This window comes from Psittacula echo (genome assembly GCF_963264785.1).
Source record: "Psittacula echo genome assembly, chromosome: 1".
NCBI classification, from domain to species: Eukaryota; Metazoa; Chordata; class Aves; order Psittaciformes; family Psittacidae; genus Psittacula; species Psittacula echo.
The window spans coordinates 76,194,177-76,221,496 of NC_137735.1; the positions used below are offsets into that span (position 1 = coordinate 76,194,177).

Sequence of the window (27,320 nt, forward strand, 5' to 3'; positions counted from 1 at the left end):
GGCCTTTTATCTTCATCTGCTACAAACTGTTTTCTGTAATTCATGTAGCATTTGAGGGTGGAGTAGGATTCTGGGCTGGGAGGTGTTCTGCTTGCCTTGTTGCTGTAAATTAATATAAACGCTGTGTCTCAGAACAAGTTTTGAAGCATTCCAACCCTGAATAAAGAATACATGGGGCTGTTGTTGTAAATTTCAAGTAGTATGTTTTGGATTACTAAGTATAAACGAGGTGAGCTGTGAGGACTGGTGAGATGAGGTTTATGTAGAGGGGAAAAGAAAAAAGTGTGTGTGCAAATGACCATGCGGAATGACTGATATGGTAAGCTCAAATGGAGGTCTGTGTCACCCGAGCCTTGAGCATGACTCTGGTTATTTATGCCACTAATTCCTACTTGAAGAAGTGATTTATACTTATATGGGGAGTAATATTCTCACTTTTAGATGACGGTTCTTGACATCCTAAACACAAATGTGTTTAGAAATTGTTAAATTGACTGATATACAAAGAGAGAAATATAGCTGAAAATTGGTTTTCTGTCTGTTTCAACTTAGTAAAAAAAAAAAAGTGATATATTGATTTTTAACAAGACTGTCTAGTTTAAAGCAATGTTTTGTGCCTGCTACTTCAACTAGTTTGTGTGTGTCAACAGAAGCATTTTCATGCAGCCAGTGGTACAGGCCCACCACTGATAGGATTGAAGAGCTGTAGAGCAGACAGTGTCTCTGTGCAAAGTCACCCTGCTACATCCAGTACAACAAAGCAAATACAGAGATTACATTGCACATTTTCCTTCCCTGGACTGACTCCAGAGAACCTGCAGTGCAGAGCTGCTCTGGAGCCCATCTGCTCTATGCTGAAAGCCAGGCATTCAGTTCTGGATAGAAATAGTGTGTAGCAGTTAACGGTTCCTCCGTCTGGTCCCCTTCAAGGGTTTTCTGTTATTCTGGGTTTTAATTTACTTGGGTTGCTGCATAGTAACTCAAGTAACATAAATAGACTCCTTATGCAGTTGTGGACATCACAGCTTCATGGGAGGGCATCTGTGAATTAAGCTTTTTGGGGCAGTTGCTGTTCTGAATCTGCTGTTGCCCTAACCAAGGAGAATTGTACTTACTGGTGAGATCAGTTTTACGTATTTGACATTAAATCTTCCTGCATAGTTTCATTTTATCTGAACAAAATTGGGTAAGGCAAAACTGAAGATCCTAACTACTCTTTATTTTTGGCAAAAATCAAGCTTTGTATTTTAAATTCTGGTTATAGACTGTGTAATATTAAGTTTCAGCACTTCATCAGGAAATAACAGGGGAAGGAGAGAACTGGTAGAACTTGCTGTGTTTGTGGCTTTTTCTTGTGCTGCATTTACATGACGGAAGCTGCGTTTTTGACAAAGAGCATTGAATGCAAAAGCAGTAAGCCATGGAATGCAATGGCTGTTTCAAGGTTGGCTGCACTGCTCAGTGGTGCTATTAGAGTATCAAACCTGGGAATATCTAGGTAGGAAGAGGTCACAGAGATGTTACAGGTTTTATTTCTTAAGAGAAAAAAAATCTTCAAGGCTTTATTACTCTTTCAGTTTAGTTTCAGTGAGTGTTGCTTAGGATCTCTTTTATCAAATGTTTTTTTATTTCTTCAGTACTTCCATTTTGATCACATTTACAGTAATAATCCGTTTCTTCCTCCCACTCCTCCTACATGACACCCACACACAATTAATGTATAACCTACTGGCTTGTTTATCAACAGCATTTACGATTATATATGTTCCACTTTGTTTCAGGGGTATTTTGCAATATGGGTAGTACTTAACTGAGGTAAGTTTACTCAGTCTGGCTGTGACATGCCCTGGATATTTCGCAATACAAAAATGGGTATCACTGAAAGGCTAACTTATTAATGGGTTTATCCTTTTTGGTATGGGGTTTTTTGCTGGTATATGCTTGCATTTATTAGATGTATTAGCTGTTTTCTGCTCCCTCCACTGTGATAGTTTGTCCCTTTATGGTGCTGGTCTGTAAAATTGAATCATTGAGCTGATCTAGGTAGGAAAAAACACATAAAAAAATCTCCTTTCCTTTCTCTGCCTTTTAGGCTGGCTTATTCCTGACACTCATTTTACATTGCATTCCAACAAAATATTGCATTCATACAGCTGAATAACAAGTGAATTACAGAGTAGGGCTGGGGGAAATGAGCAAAGCTTCAGGAAAATAGAATGCTCTTAAGCTAGAACTGGACTTGGAGAAAGCAAAAGAGAATGGGTCAAGAGCGGTGCAGGATTTAACATTTCCAGTATGGATGTCTGTGAAATGCATTTTGCGTAACATGCTGAAACTCCAGTGTGATGAGTGCCTGTCTGGCTGTGATTGCCTTTAGAATTAAGATTTCATTAGAATTCATGAGTTGTCTTGTCATTCTTGAGTCATGTATTTTTGTTCTTTTGAAATGTGTCTTTTATATGTGTAAGACCTGATCATTTTTAGTGCAAATTAATACACTAACCAAAAAGTGCTTTTTTTTGGCCTATTCGGGTATATATGTAGGAAGTACTTAGGGCTTGTACCACTGATAAAGTTGGTGGATGAGCATCAAGGAAATCTCGCACACTTTTTACTGAACATTTTTAATTATTGTGAAGCCCCATAAATAAGTGAGCCAAACTGATCCTGTTTTGCTTCAGTTTGTTCATGTTCTTAAAACCCTTGACAGAAAGCAGAAAATTTAGGTAATTCTGAGCAATTCTTTACATGACCATTATAACCTCTTTCTTCTAGAGTCTTAATGTTTGAGGTAACTCAGTTTTATCCATCTTGGTTTTAATTTGTCCGATCTAATAAAAACCTATAGCATTACACTGCATATTATAGTTGTAAAAACACTTGTCTTGGTAACAAACACTTGCACATAGTATGATAACCTGGTTGCACCTCTTTCACTCAATTTCAGAAGTGTGGACTTAGATTTAGCACAACCTGTACTACCAACACAGGTCAGACTCGCGGTAAATTTTTTTTGTTGTGAAGAATTAGAAATAATAAAAAAAAAAGAAAAAAGAAAAAAGGCTCTTCGGACTTGACGTGCTTTACCAAAAAGCCCATCAGAAAAGAAAGGCAAAGCTGTTACTCTCAAGTAGCACTCCCTTGTGCATCAACAGTTTGGGAAACAGTGAAGGCAAATCGAAGTGACAATGCTGTTGAGTTGGCATTAGCCTGGCCATACTCGGCTGGGCCGATCTTGCTGGCTTTCAGTACAGACACTTTTTTACTACTTTGCCCTATATCTTAGGCTAGGTAGGAGAGGGTGCATATACTCCCATGCTCAGATCATGCAATAGCTTCTGATAGCTGCTATGGCTTGTATAGGTGTGCATTAAATCAAGGTGCCCAGCACTGAGGGACACAATGCAACATCTGCATATGACTAAGAGTCAGAAGATACTTTGTCAAGCTGCAGGGGCGGAGGGGATGCCCTCATCCCAGCAGATGTTAGCAATACAACTTCTGGAGACCTGCTTGTTTGTGCTGGCTGGGTGCGCGGCTGGGTGTGCAGCTGGGCCACAAAGCGATTTGGGAATTGTTGGCTTTAGCAGCTTCTTTCTGTGTGTTTTCCCAGCTCTGCAGAGCTGTGCCATGGAAAACCTGGAGCACCCACTACAGGTTTCCATCAGGGGAGTGTGCAGCAATCTCCCAAATCTGGCTCACCATCGCGTCACTGCAGAACAAGAACTGACATATCTGATATATAGCTTTATATTCTTCACTGCTTGCTTTTTTTTTTTCCTTCCTTTCCCTTTCAGTTTTCCAGAACTTCCTTCGCTTCTTGAATGAATTTTAACAATACAGGTGTTGTCTTTGCAGTAATTGCTAACCTGTATTCCTTTCAAGTGGCCCGTTTTCCAGCACATGGCCTGCAATGCTGTGTGTAACTTGTCAAATGCAGCTGAGACTGCCAAAATGTCTAAGCCCAGTGGGATGAATTACAGGCAGGGGGCATTCTGAAATCTGAAGGACTTTTGTTGTTTTTTTAATTTAGACAAGCATGGTAAGATTTCGTTTAGTAATTTTATTTTTTGTTGTTGTTTCACTGGCTGCAGGGGGTGTTCATTCTAGGTCAGTGTTTTTCAAATTTTGTTCTTCAGTTAGACACCTAAAATCCAAGTTTAGGCACCAAGATAAGGCTTAATTATCATTAGTACCCAGTATTTGCAGCTCCCATTGAAAGCAAACGAATACAGCTTTCCGTACTTCAGCATGTTTTTGTCATGTTTAAACAGACACTCATAAAACTTAGGCAAGCTGGAGTCAAGTTTCACATGAAACTGAATTGACTTCTTTTGTTAATGGGATCCTTGTACTTAGTGACTACCAGATGCATGTGAAAAGTGTGAAATGCCTGCAGGAATGGGAGTTAGGATGCGGGAGTGATGCCAAACACCTCAGATCATCTCCTGGCAGCCTTTCATTTTAAATTTCTGCTCTGTACATAGATGAAGCAGCATGGTTTCTATAAAGTATTCAGCTGTGGTTTCACAATAAGTTGATGTTACCAATAAAGAGAGTGACTTGTAAGTGAAAACTTACTTGCTTATAAATAACAGGTTTCACTCTTGATGGCTCCCCACTTTTTTCCAGTGATCACAATTGTAAGTATCCTTACAATAGGTCTTATGAAACCTGCCAGTCTTCTAATTCCAGCAACTATCATATGCTATGGTTTGTAATTTTGATCTGAAGAGGAGAATAAGACTTCTGGGCTCCTTTTCTATTGAGCTAGAGAAGTCCACATAGCCTGCAGAAACATACCCACGGCTGTTACCCACCTGCAGCACAGGCGGATTATGATTCCTCTGCATGAGGGAGCATTGGCTCATTCCTTGTGCCATCTGTCCTCCCACTTGTGATGTAGAGTGGGTGGTGCCACATAAAATTAAGAAAAACGAAACACCTAAACATTACTGTTTTCCCTGTTTGGAGTTTTCATCCAAAAAAGGAATATTTGAATGTGGACTGCTTACTTTTTCCCTGGTGCATGTCCTGTTCTCTGGGAGGGGTGTTTTATTTTCTTCTCTCCTTTCTTTTCAGAAATGCAGTGCTAGACACTAAGTGGCCCTAACCAGAGGGAAGGTTGTTAGGAGATTGTATAGTTCTTGAACAACATGCTTGTGCACAATAACTCCTTTTCTTTTCTCTCCAAGTAATCTCGATCAGACATATTACTCAAATTCTTTTTAATTTGGAGCACTAGTTTTACTGGATGCTTCCATGAAGCATATGAATTTTCTCGTTATCGTGAAAACATACTTAAATTCCAGAGTATGTAAGATAGTTGATTCTTGTAGGAAGAATAATAAAAGCCCTTTTTGCAAGACTTCTAATGTTCCTCTGACTGCTGACAGCTTTATTACTTGGGTAGACTCTTGCCACTGCACCCAGAGTTACTGTTCCTACCCTTGCAAGACTGTCCCTGGCAGAGTGGTAAACTTGAGAAAGGATGATGCTGGGAAGTAGACTCTTGGCTTGCTTATCATCCATTTATAGTATATGAATAGAAAAACAGAAATGCAGGCAAGATACAGTTCTCTCTTCTCGTTGTAATCATGTCCTTAAATTTTTGTTCCTGGACTGTTAATTTTTTTTTTTTCTTGAAGTCTGGTTTTTTTTTTCCCCCTTCCATGTTTTTAATAGGTTCTCTGTGAGCAGCTCAAGAGGAAGAATAAAGATGCAAAGGATCAACTAGAATTGTGCCCCCATCAGTGTATCAAGATGGAAAGGTATTAACTATTTTAATTTTACATAGAGAAACATTTATTTTTTAAAAAGTAATTTACATTACATTACTAGAAATATATAGTTGTGTTGTGTTTTCTACATATGTCAATTGTTTTATCTTCCAGAGATCCAGGTTAGTACTTTTTTTTTTTCTTATTCCCTTCTCGCCCCCCCCCCCCCCCGTTTTAATCTGTCCTGCGGAGATCTGTATCAGTTCTGTTTAGGTAAGTGAAAGATGGAACTACACTGAGAAGACCAAAATCATAGAGAGTAATGTAGGTTGGAAGCGAGCTCTGGACATAATCTGGACTGACCTCCTGCTCAAAACAGGGTGAGTTAGGTCAGATTACTCAGGTCCTGTCTGGGTGACTTGTCAACATCTAGTATGGAGATTGCACAACCTCTTTGAGCACCTGCTTCTTTATGAACTAGTACCGGTTCTAATGGTAATGGCAAAAAAAGAGATTGATTGTGGTTCTACTGATAATGGCAGTAAAAGAGATTGTACTGTAGGATATAGAGATAAAGAGGTCACATTATGACTGCAGCCTCTAATGAAGCTGTGATGATGGAAATGCCTTTCTAAGACTGTCAGTGACTAATAAGGAGCTTTAAGAAAAGTGATGGTGCCCAGTATTTCCATGAATGCTGAATTCTGCAAGACAACCTCTGGCCAAAAACAAATAAGTACTTTTGAGGTAGCTGAGAAGGATTAAAAAGCATTAAGTATAGTGTGTGGATTTGAGAAAGAGATAAAAAGAGAAATTGGTTTAAGGTAACTGTAAATTGTTTGGGCAAGCTTAAGAAATAATACCTTAGCCTGCTTTCTTCCTGTAAGAAGCATGTTTCTCAGGTCAGTTTATTGTGAAATAACTGGATTTGAAATTCCTTGCGGGCTGGGATTTCCCATTTATTTAGGACATTGTGAACTACTGCCAGTGTAGTTTGACTCCAACCTGTGAAGAGAGGGAGGCCCCAGGTTCCCATCTGGCGATGGCACCCCTGATGAAACTGTATGCCAGTTGCTGGCAGTTCAAGCCCCAGACCTGTGGTGCAAACAGCTGTGCAGCAAGCTTTCTTTGCCTTTCAGCTCTGTTGCCTAAGAGCTACCACCAGCAAGAAGTTGGCTTGACTTGACAGTCTTCCATCAGCTACTGTACATTAAATTTCCTGGCTGCATTTCCAAATGGTGTTCATCTGTTAATTTTGCTAGCATTGTTAGTACATCACTGAAAATATCTCAGGCCTGTGTGGAAGACAGACCCAAATGAATCATGGACTTGCTTTCCTCCAAGGGTGCAGCCCAGCTGTGAGTGCAGGTTGGTAAGGTGTTGGTGATGCATCCAGATCCTGACTGAGGCTGAACTAGGGGGTAAATGGGCTGGGCACAGGTCTTGTTCTATTTGTGGTGATGCCCAATTCAGGAAAAGAAAGAATAGCAGTAGAAAGTACCAGTTAAAAACGTCAGCCATGTAATTGCATCAGAATCATAGGTTCCCACAGAAATCAGTATATGTAAGACCTGAATCAACTCATCATGCTCAAGCTAAATCTGCAGGGCAAGCAGCTAGTCAGAAAGGGCTGTGGAATTGAATCCTTTCAGCAAGGTGCCTACTGAGGCTAAGAAAGGGTCCTAGAAGGCATACAAGCTTTTCTGGCTATTTGACTTCATAGAAAAAGAGCAAGCACTGGGAAAAAACAAACAAACAAACAAACAAACAAAAAACCCCCAAACAAACACACCACCACCCCACCCCCCAAAAAAAAACCAACCCCCCCCAACAAAACAACCAAACCCAGATTTGTCACTATTCTTGTTTTTTGAACTCTTAATTTTCAGTTCTTTCAATGCTTTCCTGCCATCTCTCATCAGCTTCCTGCATGTGTGCATTTCAGTGGGGAAATTCATCTGCTCAGAAAGCACATGCTTGCTCTGCTTGTCTGAGCTTTCCATGTGATTGATTTTAATGACAAAACTTCAGTTCCCTTTCCGTTAGTGATCCACACGCAACTATATGAGTCTTGGGTGATGAGTCTGGGTAACAGTGCTCCATTTACTGCTTCTTTAGAGAGATAGACATCTGTAACTTGCTCATGGCTCATTTAAAGCCTGAGAAGGTTGGTAAAAAAAAATTAATTGGCTTTCCTGAGATTGGAACTTAGCCCAACTGCTGTCCATCAGGAAGAAATTCAATTATGGTCTTGGTAGTATAATTAAGCAGAAGATCCTAGTGAAGGGGAATGATACATTCCTGATGTACAGTCTATATAGGGTACAGGAGTGATGTGGCAGCATTGAAACCCTGTCCCAGAGGACAGGAACCTCCAGGCTCAGAGGGAAACAGCACTGTGTGATAAGGAATGTGATGTTCATTGTGAACCAGTTAGTCGTTGTCTTTTTACATGTTGCATATTTGTTGAGAGGAATAGTCAAAGGCTGGGAGACACTAAGTGCCTGTGTATCAGTTAGCTTTACTTCTCTGCTGCGATGGGATGGATTATAGGTGTGGCTTCACTTAACCACTGCCCTCCCCGTCTCCCCCCTTCCATTTTTATTTTTGCTTATTTTCAGAGAAAACAGGTGTGTTTCCATTAAGAACATGCACCTCTTGTGTTGTTGTGATTTGTGTAATTCCTAAAATTAAGCAATACTATTAAAAAATAATTGTTTCTGTTCACATTAACAGCACACAGCTTCTCCAGACATGGCATTTGACAGCCAAACAGCTGCTGGCTATTAAATGTGCCTTAAATGTACCTCCATTCCTTTGTTGTAAAGGGAACAGAAGTGTAGGGACGTTTATGGGGTGATAGGCAGATGTTTTGGCCACATCAGATTCGAGCAAAAGTTTAACTGGTTTCTCTGCTATAGTTGCAGTACGTACATGATTTAACCTGTGTCATACACCTTGCCTTATGGAGCTCTCTTCTTGGGAATGGAGTAAGATTATTTGTAATCTCACACCTTCCAAGCACCAGCACTTTCTTTGCAACATCTGAGACATCTCGCTCCAAGGGCACTGCAGTTCTTTTGCTAGATGGCTGCTGCTGCTAGTGGCTTGCTTTCCAGCTCTCTTTCCCTTTGAAATACTGGATGAATTTTTTTGGTTTCGTGAAACTTAAGTGAAAAATTAAGTTGGAAATAATTTGAAAAGATATATTGCCATTTTTTTAAAAGCTTGCTTTTAAAGTATTTCTTCCTAATGGCAAAAGGCAGGTGTTCTTTTCTGTTTGTACCAGCGCAATACACTTTTTGCCCAATAAACTGTTTTTTATAGTGGCACATGTGAGGTGGGACGTAGAATGAATGGAGCTCAATTTTAAGAGATAGGGCTCAAATTCCTAAGCCTGAACTCTGAGTGGAGATACGCTTGCTGGGTGTTGACTATTGTAATAGCACCACTGATCCTTGGGGAGCAGCATCACACTGTAACAATTCTGTATCAGCTCAGAACTACTAAACTTGTAAGAGCTCAAGAGGATGCAAATTTTTTCTCCTCTAACAAAAGTATTTTGTTTTCTTGGCAAAATTTTGTTCTTCACATTGCTTGTTGGACCAGAAATTCTTTGCTGTTTAGTCTTAACTGGATAAGATAATAATATAAAAATCCTAATGTATTTACTTGAAGAAAATCTAGGAATTCTACAAAAGTGGGTTAAAAGGGAGTAAAAATCCTATAAAATATTATGGAACATAAAAGAATAGACTTGTTCTACAGATAAACTGTTATTTTTAAGACTTATATGCCTAATTTTATTCTTAATTTAACTCTTTCTAGTACAAATTAGATTAAATATTATGTAATCCAGGTCTTATTCTAAAGGCTTTATTTCTGCAACAGAATGCATTGTTATAAATAAGGGGGATACTACATGAAACAGTTTGCCTTGAAATTTGCCATGTTTTTTAATCTAGCCGAACCCGTTCACCCTCCATAATTCAAATGCAGAAACTAATTTCTTTCTGTGGATCTGCTCCTTAGGCTTAGCCAAGCAAGAATCTGATGTCACAAGTGCCCACTCAGAGAGCTGAAGTATGTGTTTAACCTTTAGACTCTGGAATTAATTTCCTGTCAAAACATGACTCTGGTATTGGCATCTGGCTGTAAATCTTGGTTTAAGACTTTTTTTTTTTTTTTTTTTCCCCACAATTGTTTATGGTGTGTATTTGTGCTTTCACCAAACACAGGAGAATGACCCCAGCACACCAGTGTTGAAATTATTTCAAATAGTATTGTATGTCTTCAGTATTAATATTTTGCAATAAATGCCTTGGGACAAGTTGTCGGTACATCCATTGTTGTCACACAACTGCTGTTAGTAAATAATAATAGCAGTTCCCAATGAAAACCAGGAAGAGCCAAGGTGTCACAAATGGTACCAGCTGCAGACCTGGGACTCTTCATGGGGCTTTTTAGTTCCTGGCTATTTGATAAACATGAAACATATAAAGGTGTGTATTAGTGGGAGTTGTTTTGTCTTCTGCTGCTTCTCCTGAGTGAAAAAGATGGACTGCAAGGATGCCCTTGACGTTATCAGAATCCACTGGTGTCCACACCTCTCTCTTTCTGATGCCATAATATTTTGGCTTTATTTTTGGAACAAATATAGTTTTTTGAATCAGTTACATGTATTATTTAATAAAATTCTCTCTGTATGTACAACCAGCACTTCATTGCCTAACTCTGCGAGGACAGCATGGTTTATTTAGCTGGTTGCCATTGACCTCTGTAGGAATTTAAGTCCCATTCACATAAAAAGCACATGCTAGGCACAATTATTCTTCTGGGTCCCAGCTGAAACACTGACTTTCTGTAAAAACTATGCAGCCATGATAAATAATTAATTACAAAAAGCCGATAGAGACTAGAAATCAAAATGGTGCAAAGATGTACCAGGGAACAAAAAGTGAAAACAATTTTAAAGTCAGCTAAGTGAAAACGTGGGAGAAATTAAAATATCTTTGATGTGGTGCACAATTAGTCTCTAGCAGTGAAATCCTGCATAGATATGGCAACTTGCAAGCCAAAGAGAACTGCCCTGTTCTCTTTGAATAATAAAAGAGAATAATAAGAAAATTCTTGGAGGATGTGACTAGCAGGATATCGGCTACTACTTTTCAGATATGACATGGAAATTATGAGTAAGGTTGGGTGCTCTCCTTTTCCTCCAAGATGCTAAAAGTTATGCTGAAAGACCATCTTCCCTCATTACAGCTGTAGGTTCTGCTTCCCTGTGAAATGTCTTAATTTTCCCAAAAATGAAATTTAGCAACCAACTCAAAGTTTACAAAATGGAGTTAATATTCTAATCTTTTACATTAATCATAGCATGCTATGTAAGTAGGATGAGTTGCGCATCTACCTTCACATACTTTAGAAAGCTTTTGCATGTAGAAAGTGTATACTTTGTCCCCTATGATCACATGAAAATGCTTTTAGCATTCTCTGAGGATTGATTTTACAAATTAAGTCCCAAAGGTGAATGGATTTAATTTTTCTGATTTTTTTTTAAAGATTACCTATTTGCATAATTTAATTATTAAAATCCAAAACATCTAAGTTTAGAAAATGTTGGCAACAGCACAAAGGCGTAATGATATTAATGATGCAGAAATGTACCTGTGAACATCACAAAACCAAAAGCAGTTTTGAAAAAATTGCTTTCTGCAGAAGCTCAATACTGTGTGCCCTCTAGAGCTCACCAGGGGAAGGTAGGGTAATGCTCAAGAATGTCTTGTTCTGGTGTAACTCCTTATCACCAGTGTCTTGCAGACATATTCAAGCATTCACATCATTTCCATGCTCTGAAAGTCCAGGCTGTAAAATGGGTCTATACACCAGATAAGCGTTTTGCATCTCAATAAATATATTCTTCCAGTTATGAGAGTGGCTAATATTAAAATACAGATACTGTAACTCTGTAGTAAGTTTCTGGTCAGAAGACCTTAGTCTAGAAACTGAGGGAAAATCTATGTACCAAATGCATGTACAATTGGAGAAATCCGGTCAGTTAAGTGAATTTTTTTACATTCATGATGCCATTGAAACACATGGATATTGTGGAGGAGCAATCAGTTTGGCATTTGAGGCATTTGTTTTTCCCTTGCTTTTAGAAGGCCCAGTTGGTTCCTGCTGTTGCCCAGGTATTCCTAAAACCCAGGAAGGAGAATGCAGGAAGGTGGCCAGAGGTGAACATTATTTACAGCCACAATGTCAGACAAACAGTGAGGAACAGAGCAGAGGAACGAATACTTCCTGGCTGAAAAGAAATATTTAAAGCCAACCCACCATCTTTATGGGGTATTTATCAGACTGATTCACACTCTGATCACAGGAGGCTGTAGTCACCCACCTCCTTTTGCTGTGGCTAAGCTAGCAGCTGAGATGAGTGCAGCCTGCCTAAATACTTGCTCCTGCACTCCTAATAGAGTCCTCAGGACAGCACCTAGACATTGCTCCTTTATTTTAAACAATTGTTTTAGTCTAAGCTGCTTTATTTGATTTCAGAGAATTTAAGAAACCCTGACTACTTTGACCAAGCCTGGAGAGAGGGTTGTGCTGGCAGCTGGGGATGGTAATTTGCAATAAAGAGGTAGCAAAGGTGGAAAGTGGCTGGGGCTGTAGAGGAGTTAAACCCTGGCTGGTTTTGCTGCAGCTGAAGCAGGATGTGTGACTGCAACCCTTGGCAATGAGTGAAATATCTTTTATTAGAAGCCACTTCTAGGCCAGACTTTTTTCCTCTCAGCTAAGCAGTAAGCTGGTTGCTTTACTGATCTCACAAAGGAGTTGTATGGAGCAAGAGAAGAAGAGATCAGCTAGCCTATCTTTTGTTGGCTGCCTAAGCAGATAAAACCCCGAAGTTTTAAAAACTCCTTTTGAAAATACTGGCTTGTGGTTTAAGCAGCTCTGTCTGATACCCCTCAATACTGCTTAGTAACATTTCACCTTGCTTTACTTAACTTCTCCCTTCCTCTAGCCATGTTTCTAGGGGCTCTAAGGAGACTGCAGCAAGAATTTCTCCGTTAGCATAAAAATATAATTTCATGCACTTTTCCTAAAATTGCACCGTGAGCAGCTGCTGCTGTGCTGTGGCTTTTCAATTCTTCTGAGCATCCTCCAAAGCACTGAGTACTCTACATAGTGTGCATCTAGTTCTGTTGTACAAAGCAATCTTGGGCTGTGTCAGGTGTGGGAGTCCAAATGAGCTGAAGGTGCTGTTTTCCAGAGAAGCGCACTTGAAAGAAAAGTGGTGTTGCTACTGGCATTGCGAAGTTTGCATTATGTAGCTGATTAAAAATTAAGGCTTTAAATTGAGGCTTGGTGATGCTGCTGCCTGAGAACTTACTGTCTGGGAACCTTAGCACAGAATTGCTTTAAAAGAAGAGCTACTTGCACTCATCTATCCAGGATTTTGCAATACTTAGCGAGACAGAAAAGGGCAGGATTTCTTTCCAAGGTTTGTTGTTTTCCTCCGTGGTTTTCTTCCCAAGGTGTCACGTGGTGCCTATGTTGCTGGGCTCACCTGCCACCACATGCAGCTGAGGCTTTGAAAGCCACTACCAAGTGTTGAGAGCTGCAGCCTGCTGCACCAACTGCCCTAAGGTCCATGAAGATGTGCAGCAGAAGGTCTTCCTTTTAGTTATCATGGCTTTGAGAGGCTGTTATTGCCAGCTGAAGTGGTATAACAAAAGACAATACTCTCTTCTGTTGGGTACTCTGTTTCTTTGAACTTTCACTAGTTGCTATATTGTTAAAAAAAAAAAAAAAAAAAAGAAAAAAAGAAGAGAGAGAAAAAGGTGAAAGGTTAGTGTGAGGAAATACATTTCTGTAGAGAAGAAACATCATGTGATCTGTTGTAATGCCTCAGGCTGTTCCAGCACTACAAAACTCTAGTCTTGGTTCCTTGTCTAAAAGTCCTATTTCCTTGTGCCATAGGTCTAACTCTTGAAACTCATCCAAATATCCTGTTTCTGCTATGAAACTTGTTTGGGTTTGGTGCAGGCAGGCTTCATGGCAGCTCTGAAACTGCTATGAAATTCCAGCTTGTCCAGAAACTAAGCGGCAACTTAAAAAAAGTTCTTGAGTTTTACGTGTCCTTATTTGCTACTGCTGGTATTTTATTGTGGTATCTATGCAAATGATTTTGTATTCATGCTTAACGAAAATACTTTTCTGTTAGAGTCTGCGGTGTAAATATTGAGAATAAAATGAATCATTTTATGCTAGCAGCAAGAAATTTGACATACTTATTTACTCCTATGATTAGAATAGATGGGTTTGTTTATTGGATAATTTTATTTTTTTGCCATCCTAAGAGTTGCTTCAGATCCTGTAGTGCAATCCCTGTGGATTGCCTGTCAAAACTGCAAGAACTTATACAGTCTTACTGCCTTCAGTTTTTCTGGTAGTTCAAATGAAGAATTTAATATGTTTGCCTAAATCAAGAAGTAATCTTACCATAACAGGTTGATAATACTTTTGAGTCTTGCAGTTTGCTTTCTGGTTATGCATTACTTAGATTTGTTTCAAGCTGACTAGAAATGAAGGTCTGAGCTTACAAAAGAGACAAGTATTTCTCGAAAATCTGGGTTGCTCAAGGGCTTTGGGGATTGATTTTAATTATGCCCCAGTCCATATTCTAAAAGTCTCATTCCTCCCATTATAGTGTATGAAGTGAATCAGCCCTGACTGCTAGTTAGCTCTGTGAATTTTGAGCTAGCCCTTAAGTACTGTGTGACCTTAGCAGAGAGACCAAAAGAAAAGAATTTTCCCACCATTTTAGTGTTCACAATAGACCACTTTTACAAGATGGGAATGTTTTTTTAAAAGGAGCTTTCAGGAGAAAAAAAGTATTGAAAATTCATATCAGGTATCTGTTAAAAATTGTTACAGAAAACAAAATGTGCCATCAGAAAACTCTGTGAACTGAGCACCTAGTTTTGGAGTTGAAAACTAATTTAGCCATTTCGATTGCAGCACTTGGAGACAGCCTGTGCGACACTGCCCTAGCACTCTGTGGTTGCATACCAGGAAGGAAGGTAGCAGGAGCTTGCTGCAGAACTAGCTCTGCTGTCTGCATTGTCAGACTGGGAAGACAGCTGATAAATTTACCTTCTCTGTGCTTCTAGTTTTCATGTGAAGTTTAACATTGCTATTTCTTTCTCAGCAGGTGTGAAAGCCAAGAGCTTGATGTTGAAATAAGGCATCTGATACAGAAGAGTAACACTTGCCAGTCTGGTGAGGACCCCAAACCTGTTGCCCAAGAGAGTGCAAACCCTCAGAGAACTTCGTGTTACCTTAAGGTAAACACAGGCTGCTTTTGCAGTGTTTATCTATGAGGAAAGAACCTTCAGGGGATATTCTCTGGGTGACTTGATTATGCATGAAACTTTTAGGTTTTTGAAATGATGCAATGAACTTGCTACATGTTTATTCTTTTTCTGATACAGCTTCTTTCTATTATGAGGAAGACCGAATGAGAAGGTATGTTTTATAGTGCTTTCAAAAGTCACCTAAACCCACTGATGATCCAAAGTGCCAGCCCCTGTAGCCAGTTGTGCTTTTTGCACTGTGCTTTTTGTCTTTAAATTGGAGAGACATCAATTTGATAGATGGACTACTCGGTAGATAAAGAACTGACTGGATGGCCACACGGAAAGAGTTCTGGTTAATGACTCAATGTCCAGTTGGAGACCGGTAACGAGTGGTGTCCCTCAGGGATCGGTGTTGGGACCGGTCTTCTTCAACATCTTTGTCAGTGACATGGACAGTGGGATTGAGTGCGCCCTCAGCAAGTTTGGCGACGACACCAAGCTGTGTGTTTCAGTTGATACGCCGGAGGAAAGGGATGCCATCCAGAGGGACCTTGCCATGCTTGTGAGGTGGGCTGATGCCAACCTTATGAAGTTTAACCATGCCAAGTGCAAGGTCCTACTCCTGCGTCGGAGCAATCCCAGGCACAGCTACAGGTTGGGCAGAGAAGAGATTCAGAGCAGCCCTGCAGAGAAGGACTTGGGGGTGTTGTTCAATGAGAAACTGAATGTAAGCCGGCATTGTGTGCTCACAGCCCAGAAAGCCAACCCTATCCTGAGCTGCATCAAAAGGAGTGTAACCAGCAGGCTGAAGGAGGTGATCCTGCCCCTCTACTCTGCTCTTGTGAGACCTCACTTGGAGCATTGTGCGCAGTTCTGGTGTCCTCAACATAAGAAGGACATGGAGGTGTTGGAACAAGTCCAGAGGAGGCCATGAGGATGATCAGGGGACTGGAGCACCTCCCGTATCAAGATAGGCTGAAGAAGTTGGGGCTGTTCAGCCTGGAGAAGAGAATACTGCATGGTGACATTATAGCAGCCTTCCAGTATCTGAAGAAGGCCTGTAAGGATGCTGGGGAGGGACTCTTCATTAGGGACTGTAGTGATAGGACAAGGGGTAATGGGTTTAAACTTAAACAGGGGAAGTTCAGGTTAGATATGAGGAAGAAGCTCTTTACTGTGAGGGTGATGAGGCACTGGAATGGGTTGCCCAGGGAAGTTGTGAGTGCTCCATCCCTGGTGATGTTCAAGGCCAGGTTGGACAGAGCCTTGGGTGACATGGTTTAGTATGAGATGTCCCTGCCCATGGCAGGGGGGTTGGAACTTCTTTCCAACCCATAGAATAGTTATTCTATGATTCTATAACAAAGACCCACAAAACTGTATACTCTAAGAGTACTGACATTTCTTTAGGTTGTTGTGTTCGGTAGTTCTCGCATAACTGAGCAGGTTTATGCAGAACAAAGATCTTTGAGAGTTTCAGAAAGGTTCTCGGATAAATAGTAAGAGAGAAGAAAAAAAAAATGATGATTCAGACCCACACTTCTGTGGTACTACAAACAGAAAATTGTGAGCCACCTGCTAAGATGGTAGGTAGTCTTTGCTTGCAAGGAAGCAGCAGTTAATAAGCATGACAGAAACTTCTTCAAGGTTTCCCTCTCAGTTTCCCTCTTCTTCTCTGAAATAGCAAGCTGGGTTTTATCATGCAGTAGAAGGACAAAAGGAAATTCCCGTTTTCTGCAACCTGGGAAAAGAAGGAGAGAGAGGTGTGGAGGAGTGGTTAAGCCATGAATGCCATATACCTGCAAGAGATGACACTTACCTGCCTATATGACTCCACTCTGGGGTGAGGCAAAGGAAACCGCAGAAGACTGCACTCTGAGGCGAGATGGAGGAAATTAATGAGGAGGTAAAGGAGAGATAACTCTCTTCTATGAAATCCAAAATTACATGTAACATCTTTCACATGTAAACTGTCATCTCCAAAGTGACTCATGACTTCAGGGCATGCAGCTGAGCTGAGCCTTAGGAGATGCCCCAGATTAGTGGGAATAGAAACTGTGAGAGAGAAGCCACAGGAAAGAATGGGGATTCCTGGCTGCAGGGGAGGAATAAGCATAGTGAAACAGAAGTCAGCACAGAATCAAACAGCACTGAGCTATGAAATTTTAGGGCACAACAGCAAGCCACAAATGGCCTGTAGTGTTGCCTGGCTCCCCATGTTAGCCTCCCACCAATAGAAGGAAATTATTTGGGGCATGTGGGGAGGAAAAAGGATGTGCTCACCTCAACTGTTTCTGTGGAGTGCTTCAGCAGTTTAAACACAACACCATGGCAGTATTTAATCTGTAATGCTTTTGTGCTTTTTGCATTTATAGCACTTGTTTGCTTGTGAAAAGTGTGTGTATGGTTTTCATAGCTTAAAGGAGGAAGGCTTATGATATTACTGCATTAGAAACATGCTTGCCATTTTTTTTATATACTTTTAAGTCAAACAGCTTTTCACTTGGCTGGTTATTGAATTGGACTTCAAGTGACAGCTTGACAGTTGTGATAAGCTCCAACAGCCTCAGTATAAGATGGTAGTTGGTACCTGTGTCAGACTGTGTTCTTTGGAAAAGGAGCTAATATTTTTCATACCTGGTATACTTTCAAGTATGAGGGCTATAAAATAGTATTTAAAGCAAACAAACAAAATGCAGGAAATCTCAGTTCATGAAATTAGACGCTGATTTAGACTTCAAGGGAAAAATCTATATTTAGGAATTAGGAAAAAGTTAATAATGAAACAAAAGTGTACCCTCCTCTGTAGTGTTGTCATTCATCAGGAAGTTATTTGTCAGAGCCAGCAAGTAATTTCTATTCTGCAACTTTTTTCTGGAGTGAAGAGTATAAATTCCATGCTGCAAAATGGCATTTCCTTCTGAGCTTACATTGCTTTTGAGACTGTTATCTGGAAATGGCTGTAAACAAGTTCCCCTTTTCACCACGATTTTCTCCTGTATAAATATACAACATTATTGTGACTCTAAAGGCAAATAATTTGAGAGAAAATGCAGGTCTGCAGAATGAACTAATTCTGAGCACATATTTCAGTCTATGATTCCTTTATCTGTAGTACTTCAGTTGCAGCTTGTTGTGATGCTATTTTTCCCAATCTGAGAGAGGAAAATGAGGGAGGAGATTACAAAGAAGCATCCTTGCAGGTCACAGCCTGTTGGTGTATTTGTGTCCCTGACACCCGCATATGTTTCATTGGTCTAATGTAAGGGGCTTGAGTGTCTATGTCCCTGTATGTAGTTTGTCTACGTGGTAAACTGGTTTTCAAATGTTAAGCTGAAATGAGAGGTGAGACTTAGAATCAGAATTACCAGGTTGGAAGGGACCTTCAAAATCATCGAGTCCAACCCATGCCCTACACCTCGACTAAACCATGTCACCAAGTGCCACATCCAATCTCTTTTTAAACGCATCCAGGGATGGTGACTCCACCACCACCCTGGGCAGACCGTTCCAATATTTTATTATTCTTTCTGTGAAAAATGTCTTCCTAATATCCAACCTGTACCTTCCTTGGCGCAGTTTGAGACTGTGTCCTCTCGTTCTGTCAGTTGCTGCCTGGTGAAAGAGACCAACCCTCACCAGTCTACAACCTCCTATCAGGAAGTTGTAGAGAGTGATAAGGTCACCTCTGAGTCTCCTTTTCTTCAGGCTAAACAGCTCCAACTCTCTCAATCGCTCCTCGTAGGGCTTGTGGTCCAAGCCCCTCACCAGCCTCATTGCCCTCCTTTGGACGCGCTCAATCATTTCCACGTCCTTCTTAAACTGAGGAGCCCAGAACTGGACACAGTACTCAAGGTGCGGCCTCACCAGAACTGAGTACAGGGGAAGAATAACCTCTCTGTTCCTGCTGGCCACACCATTCCTAATGCAGGCTAGGATGCCATTGGCCTTCTTGGCCACCAGGGCACACTGCTGGCTCATATTCAGCTGGCCATCCACCAATACCCCCAGATCCCTTTCTGCCTGGACACTATCCAGCCACACTGTCCCCAACTTGTAACATTGCAAAGGGTTTTTATGGCCAAAATGTAGGACTCAGCACTTAGACTTATTAAATTTCATCTTATTGGATTCTGCCCATCTATCCAACCTATCCAGGTCTCTCTGCAGAGCCCTCCTTCCTTCCAAAAGATCGACACAAGCTCCCAGCTTAGTGTCATCTGCAAACTTACTGATGAAGGACTCAATACCCTCATCCATATCATCAATAAAAATATTGAACAACACTGGTCCCAGCACAGACCCCTGAGGGACACCACTGGTGACTAGTTGCCAGCTGGATGCAACACCGTTCACCATCACCCTCTGGGCCCGGCCATCCAGCCAGTTACTGACCCAGCAAAGAGTGCTCCTGTCCAAGCCGTGAGCTGCTAGCTTTTCCAGGAGTATGTTATGGGGGACAGTATCAAAAGCCTTGCTGAAATCCAAATAGACAACATCCACAGCCCTACCCACATCCACCAGGCGGGTCACCTGATCATAAAAGGAAATCAGGTTGGTCAAGCATGACCTACCCTTCATAAACCCATGCTGGCTGGGTCTAATACCCCGGCCATTTCTTAAGTGCTGCTTAATAGCACTCAGTATGAACTTTTCCATTAACTTTCCCGGCACTGAGGTCAGACTAACTGGCCTGTAATTACCAGGATCCTCCCTCCTACCCTTTTTATAGATGGCTGTCACATTGGCCAGCTTCCAATCATCTGGAACCTTGCCAGTGAGCCACGACTGTTGGTAAATGATGGAGAGCGGCTTTGCAAGCTCATCCGCCATCTCCCTCATCACCCTGGGATGGATCCCATCTGGTCCCATTGATTTGTAAATGTTCAGGTGCCTCAACAATTCTCTAACTTCCTCTTCTTGAATAACAAGAGGACCATTCTGCTCCCTAACACCACCTACCAACCCCAAAGTACAGTTATCGTGAGGACAAGGTGTCTTCCTACTGAAAACTAAGGCGAAAAAAGGCATTAAGCACTTCTGCTTTCTCCTCATCTTTAGTTACTAAGTTTCCTGTCTCATCCAATAAGTAGCAAAGATCAGTCTTACCCTTCCTTTTACCATTGATATATTTATAAAAACTTTTTTTATTATTCTTTACGGAAGTTGCCAATTTAAGTTCAAACTGAGCTTTGGCCTCCCTAATTTTCTTTCTACATGCCCCAGCAGCCTCCTTAAACACTCCCTGAGAAACCCTACCCTCCTTCCAAAGATGATACACCTTCTTTTATTTCTAAGTTCCTTCATAACCTCAGTACCCATCCAGGCTGGACGCTTGCCTCATCGGCTCATCTTTCGGCACACAGGAACAGACTTTTCCTGCGCCCTCAAGATCTCTGTTTTGAGGCACACCCATCTTTCCTGAACTCCTTTGTTTTCAAGGGCAGTTTCCCAAGGAACTCTCCAAATGAGTCTCTTAAACAGGCCAACATCTGCCCTCCGGAAGTCCAAAGTATAGGTCTTATTGATGTTCCTCCTGATTTCCCTGAGTATTGAGAATTCTACAATTTCATGATCACTGTGCCCCAGGCAACCTCCAACCTGCACCTCACCCACCAATCCATCTCTATTAGTGAACAACAAGTCTAACGTAGACCCTCCCCTGGTAGTCTCACTCACCAGCTGTGACAGAAAGTTATCCTCCACACACTTAAAAACTTTCTGGACTGCCTTTTTTTGAGCTGTATGAAATTCCCAACATATATCTGGTAGGCTGAAGTCGCCTACAAGAACAAGGCCTGAAGATCCAGAAACATTCTCCAGTTGCTTATAAAACAAGTTGTCCACTTCTTCTTTCTGGTTGGGTGGACGATAACAGACCCCCAATAGGATATCAGCCTTACCGGCCTTCCCCTTGATTCTTACCCATAAACATTCAACTTCATCATCATTAATTTCAATACCTATAACATCTAAGACCTCCCTAATATAAAGGGCCACCCCTCCACCCCTTCTCCCTTTTCTGTCTCTTCTGAAGAACTTGTAGCCATCCAATACGATGTTCCAGCTATTTGACTCGTCCCACCACATTTCTGTGATGGCGACTACATCATAGCTATATTGTTGCACCATGGCTTCCAGCTCTTCTTGTTTATTCCTCATACTACATGCATTAGTATACATGCACCTCAGCTGGTCCACCGATTTCACCACCAACCCAGGCTGATTACCCTTGGACCTGCTTCCAGTCAGCCCAGCTGCATCCCCTTCCCCCTTCAAACCTAGTTTAAAGCCCTTTCAATGAGTTCTGCCAATTCATGAGCAAAAATTCTTCTACCCTTAACAGAGAGATGCAACCCATCCGTGTCCAGTAGGCCAGGTGCCATAAAGGTTGTCCCATGGTCAAAGAACCCCATGTTCTGCCAACGACACCAACCCTTGAGCCACTTGTTAATAATGTGGGCTCTCCTGTTCCTTTCATTAAATTTTTCTACCACCAAAGGGATTGAGGAAAAGATCACTTGGGCTCCTGCCCTGTCAACCACTTGACTCAGTGCCCTAAAGTCCCTTTTAATTGCCTTAAAACTCCTCCTTTCAATCTCGTCACTGCCAGCCTGGAGTATCAGCAGTGGATAATAATCAGAGGGCTTAATCAACCCAGAAAGTCTCTCGGTGATCTCCCGTATCTGGGCCCCAGGGAGGCAGCAGACCTCCCTGTGGATTGGGTCCTGTCGGCATACAGGACCCTCTGTTCCCCTTAGAAGTGAGTCCCCCACTACGACTACCCTTCTTTTCTTTTTGATGTTAGAAGTGGTAATTCGTCCTACAGATGAAGCATAATTGAGAGGCTCACTGAGTAAATTATTGTTTTCTAAATCGTCTAGCTGGCTCTCTAGATCCTCCTGATCCAGGGTCTCATACCTGTTCTGAAGCGGTATCTGAGTTGGTAATGGTGGTCGGGAGAAAATGTTATTATTACCTCTCCGAACAGAGACCCATTTCCACTCCCCTTCGTCAACCAGGTGCCCTTCTACTTCTTGGCAGTTGGAGGCATGGGAGTTTTCTGACTCCTGGTGGGCCTCCCTCAAAGGTTCAAGGGTGGAACTCCACCAATCTATTTCCTTTTCACTTTCCCTAATACTCCTTAGTCTTTCAACTTCTTCCTTCAGCTCAGTCACCAATGATAAGAGATCACTAACCTGTTCGCACCTCAGGCAAATGTCCTCTGCCCCTGGTACTGCTGATAAGCTCAAACACTCTGCACAGGAAGGGGTCTGTACAGACACATCCTTTTTGGAGGGTTCCGTTAAGTTACTTACACTCATGCTCACTACAGGTTTTGATCACATAAGAACCATTACTTCCAAAAGCCCTGCTTGCCCTGCCTGCGCGAGCTGCCGCGCAAACTGCCTCTCTATAATCCAATTACGACCCTGTTTGCCTACTCCTGTTCGCTGTGCTCCGGGTCGCCGTGCTCCCTGGAAGCTCTTAGCCTTAAATACTGGAGCCAAGCCCCGTGCTCTGGGCCCGTTTAAAAGCCCCATCGAGTCTCCTCCTTCCGGCCTCTCCAAAGGCAGGCTGGGAAATGAAGTCCCCATGCTCTGGCCCTGTTTAAAAGCCCCGCCGAGTCTCCTCCTGTTTTCTGTAGAAGGGGAAGCTGAAGGCCAAAAGGATCGAGTAATTTGCTATTTTAATATAAGAAATCAAAGGAACATATTTCTTATCACAAACAGCTTCTTTTTCCAAATGTAAGTATATAAAACTGATTACATTCCTGGAAAAAGCTAGGTTCAATATTATGCATAAAAATTAAAATATTGCTAAAAAGTATTCCTGCAGAGTGTTTTCATTATATTTAGAGCTTCATCAAGATTTTACACACAAGAATGATGTTTTTGGGGGGAGGTGAGGGTGGACAAAAGTATCAAATAGGAAGGGAAAAATAGCAACTAAAATAATTAGCAGTGTGTCAGCATAAAGATGATAACATATTTAATGGGATGAGCTGGTTAAAAACCCCAAAACAACCAATGAAGTTTCAATCACCTGAACGGTTCTGGTGTGAAGTGAGAGCTAAACCAAAAATCATTTAAGTGCTATCTGTACTTGTAACAACTCTGCTTTAAAACTCAAAATAGCCTGTTTGCTACAGTTACAAACTATTATCCAATCATTGTTTTATGAAACTGGGATTTCATCATCAGGCCTGAGTTTGCAAATGCTCAGGTACTTGAGTAGCTGTGCCCTAATGGTTAGTGATGGTGGAAAACAGTGGATAAAGGAAATCCTGAAGCAGAAGCCTGTCCTGTTTTACTTACTCTGAAATGACGTCTCATTCCAATTGGTTCCCACATATTGAGACACACATCTACATCTGCACATGTTTCTTTGTCAGAGCAGGTACCTAACTGAACAGCACAAAAGCCTGAAGCTGGCCTACTTAAGGGAAAATCCCTTTTGCTTCTCTGGGTGAAGCACGTGGACTACATTTAAACAGGAAGAGGTAGATTGTTATGGTTTAGGAGCTGCTTTTATTCTTCAGCTAAAAACTCGGGTTTTATCATTTCACTGTGTACACCAGAATGGCGAAAGGGGTGGCAAAGGATAATGTAGCAAGTACTACTGGCAGTGTAAGGGCTTCAGTCATAAAGCCAAAAAAGCAAAGCTCAAGAAAAATGTAAGCCAACAGAAGGCTCCCTGTGGCATATGAGGCACAGACTCCAGATGTGATGCAACCAGAGATGTTTATTGAGTGAGCATACAGGCTTTTATAGTACTCTGCCTACCCGTCATCAGCCAATGGCTTTACTGATCACGCGCCTTTTCAACCAATCACATTATTGTTCATGTGCCTTTGCTTAAGCAACTGTTTTTCCAGATAAGGCAAGTGCTTGCCCAAATGTGTTCTAAATAAGGCAAGTGCTTGCAGAAACATGTTTTTTCTGCTGCTGCATTGTTGCTTCCCATTCTGCTTGACCACACATTCTGTGTCCCCTTGGCCCACAGCTCCCCAGAAGCCACTGAATTTTAACCCAAGTAATCTCAGAGTAAATCTAGCTTCTATAGCTCTGCAACTGAACAGTGCAATAAATAGACAAACCCCAAAAAATTTCACAGCAGATACTTGATCTACTAGGAAAAAAAAATAAAAACAAAAAACAAAACAACCAAACAACAACAAATGCCATTTTGTCATAATCAAGGAAAGATACACTTTTACTTGAATTAAGCCTTTTAATTCTTCTTGGTTTCACTGCAGTTACTGAACAGATGGAATTTTCAGAAGTGATAAGTGGCTTTCATTTTCTTGTGGGTGCCTTTTTTTGTAATACTGTAACAGAAGCTTTTCCCAGAATAATGATCCAGCACTCTGAAAATGAGAACTTTTATCTTCTTGTGGTATGAATGCTTGCAAGAGGATTCAGTGTTGACCACAGCTTCAAGGCTTTGATTTTTCTTCTATTGCAAGCTTCCCAAAAAATGACTAAAAGGTTTTTATACTCAGAAGGGTTGGGTCTTCCTAGGATAGAAACTAAGACAATTTTCATTTTTAAACAGGGAAATAAAAGCCAACCTCAAAGCAGCTACTAATAGAAATTAAAGAATATTATAGAAGTAGAACAGTAATGGATAAAAACTACCTTTAAGCAGGTCAGCCCACTTTGTGCTTGCAGGCAGGGCTGTATGGTGCCCCTTGTGAGTTAACCTCAGGAGCTTGAGGGGCAGCAAATCCTGCCTGGTCCCATTTTCTTCCTGGGAAGCTTTTTCCATTGCTTTTTCCTGGACTGGCTTATTTCTGCTCCTCACAGCAGTCTCTTCCCAGGAGCTTCTGGCATCCAGCTCCCTGCCAGGCAGCTGCACTCCAAAGTATCTGAAACCTTCTTCCCTGAGTGTATTCAAACTGATTGCCAAAAAGAGGATGCTTCCGCTTTCTCCCCACACTTTAAAGTAATACAAGGCAGTCTGTTCTCTTCTGTCACCGCTGCCTGCAGCATTGGCAGCAATCATAAATGCTTCATAGGCCAAGTGTGTGAGTATGAATGGGGAGGAGTGTGAAGAGTGGGAGAAAGCTGGGTAAAGGTCTTACTAAGAATCTATGCTGATTAAGAAAATTAAAATTATTTGAATTATGATTCATAGACATTACAGAAGATTTCAGACAATTAGTCAAACTTGCAGGTGCAGGTTTGCTCACTATAGTATTTTCATATATTTAACATGATTTGATCAGTCACTGTAATAGAGAACAGTGGAAGCTAAGGAACAGAAGGGCTCAACTGGACATTAAGAAAGCATTTTTGTAATAAACATAGGTGAGAAATTATGAACCACTTTTCTAGAAGGAGCCAGATCTGACCAGCTCTAAAGGCAGAAAGTGATCATTCTTGTTTCTTCAGTTTCTTAAACTACTGATCTTCACTTGCTCATCTGGAGATCTCTGCTCCATGTCTCTGCTTTGTTTTCCATGTTTACTCAAACTGTGCTTAAATGTAAAGAAAAATTTATGTATATTCTATAATTCTATATTCAGTGGTAGCTGATGCTACAATTGCATGTCACAGCCCAGCAGCAGAAATCATGAGGTTTTGTTCCCTTGTTTTGGATGGATAGAAGGAACATGTGAAGGAAGTGTCGATCTGGAGAGAGTGGAAGTAAAGGATTAGAAATATGTGAAGGAGAATGTGAGTTACTTATGCTCTTGCTCTAAAATGTATGATGGACTCCAGCTAGAGGCCTGTATAGCTGTGTGTTTTAAGGTGGCTATAGAAAGTAACACAACTCTGACCATGGCAGACTATGATGTGGTTTTGCGTGTGTTTCTGGAGAAGTTGGAGGCAGCCGTAGTGTAAGAGGTTGCAAAGTTTGTATTTCTCCACTCACAGACTGCCCTGCAGTCTGCTTCTCATGATTTTATTTTCCTGTGTAAACAGTAAATGCCATGACACAGACTGACTTGTTCCTTTAAAGAGGAAGAGATGAAATAATCAGGGAAATTAAGGTTCATGGGATTTGTAAAACTTGCTGACCAGCTTGTCATAGCTGATAACATCACATTTAGCAAATCTTGACTTTGCATGGTAACAGGTATGATTTCACCACAGTAAAATCTGATTTTTAGTTGTCTGCGGCTAAAGAGTGTTCTCTGCTATTCCTTACTCATTGACATTTCTTCCACTGAACAGCAATGTTCTTGAACAGCACATTGTTGCCCTGGAGATGGTTTTTCCTACAAAGTCTCTTAAAAGGCATTTGACTTCAGGCACTGTGCAAAGGGGCATTAGAGTTATCCATATGAATGCTAAGCTTGCCTAGGTAGACAAAGGAAAGTACCTCATGTTGGTTGTATTCTATCATATTTTGTAAAAAAAGATTTGTAGTGAAGAGTAACAGTTAAGATGGTACAAGAAAATTTAGCATTTTTAATGTGTAAACGTGGAGTAAGAGGCCAGTAACAAAGCAAATAGCTTCCACAGAGGCATGCCTGGCTCAGAGCTTATTGATTGTTAGCAGGGAGAATACATCTTTCAAAACAAGATGGTAATGTTATGCAAACTAATGAGGCCAGTATAAATTACATTCACTGGCAGTGCTGAACTGCATGCAAAAAAGGTATTTCAGCAACACAACTCAAAACTCTCATTCATATCTCTGTTGTGGGAAAGGATGATGTCTGTTGCTGCTCAGTCACTGTGGTAGGCTCACAAGGAGTGAAATTTTTTTTCTGTTTTTTTCTGCCTTTCTGAAAATTTGCCATGCAAAGGGAGAAATGTGGAGATGCTTTTGCTGTTCTAGCCTCTTCTCTTCCAATAGCTTCACCTCTTACCCCAGGTCTCCCCAGCTCTCTCATAGCATCATGGGGTGAGCAGAAAGGAGCAGTGTTGCAACTTGTCAAAATCGCTGTAAGTGGCACCTTCAAATCCTCCAGTCCAAGAGAGAATCATTCATTTCAATAGCTGTTATTACAGTCATTAAGATACCAGTAACAAAGGACTTGATATCTAAATGCCCACCTAGCTTTCCAGGAAACTACTCAGCTTTCCAGGAGACCATTTTGAACTAAATAACGGTAACTGTGTTCACTCCAGGGTCTTAGCCTCATGCTTTCTTTAAAGTAATTTGAGCACTACTGTCTTTTAAGTGTGAGCTGTGATTCGCAGGTAGGGCTGTGCCCTGGCTTTGCAGTTCTGTGCCTGCCTTAGGGACAGCTCAGCACCTCACGCAGCCTATTGCAATA

At 41.2% G+C, this 27,320-nt stretch overlaps 1 protein-coding gene across 1 annotated transcript in view; it reads left to right on the forward strand.

Moving 5' to 3' along the window:
* Positions 1–307: 307 nt before the first annotated feature.
* Positions 308–27,320, forward strand: part of TNIP3 (TNFAIP3 interacting protein 3) — a gene marked incomplete at both ends in the record, with an annotated part of 80,736 nt that continues 53,723 nt past the window's right edge. The window contains 3 exon segments of the mRNA XM_080639141.1: positions 308–319; positions 5,686–5,771; positions 14,941–15,073. Coding sequence (XP_080495267.1) covers positions 308–319; positions 5,686–5,771; positions 14,941–15,073 — 231 coding nt within the window.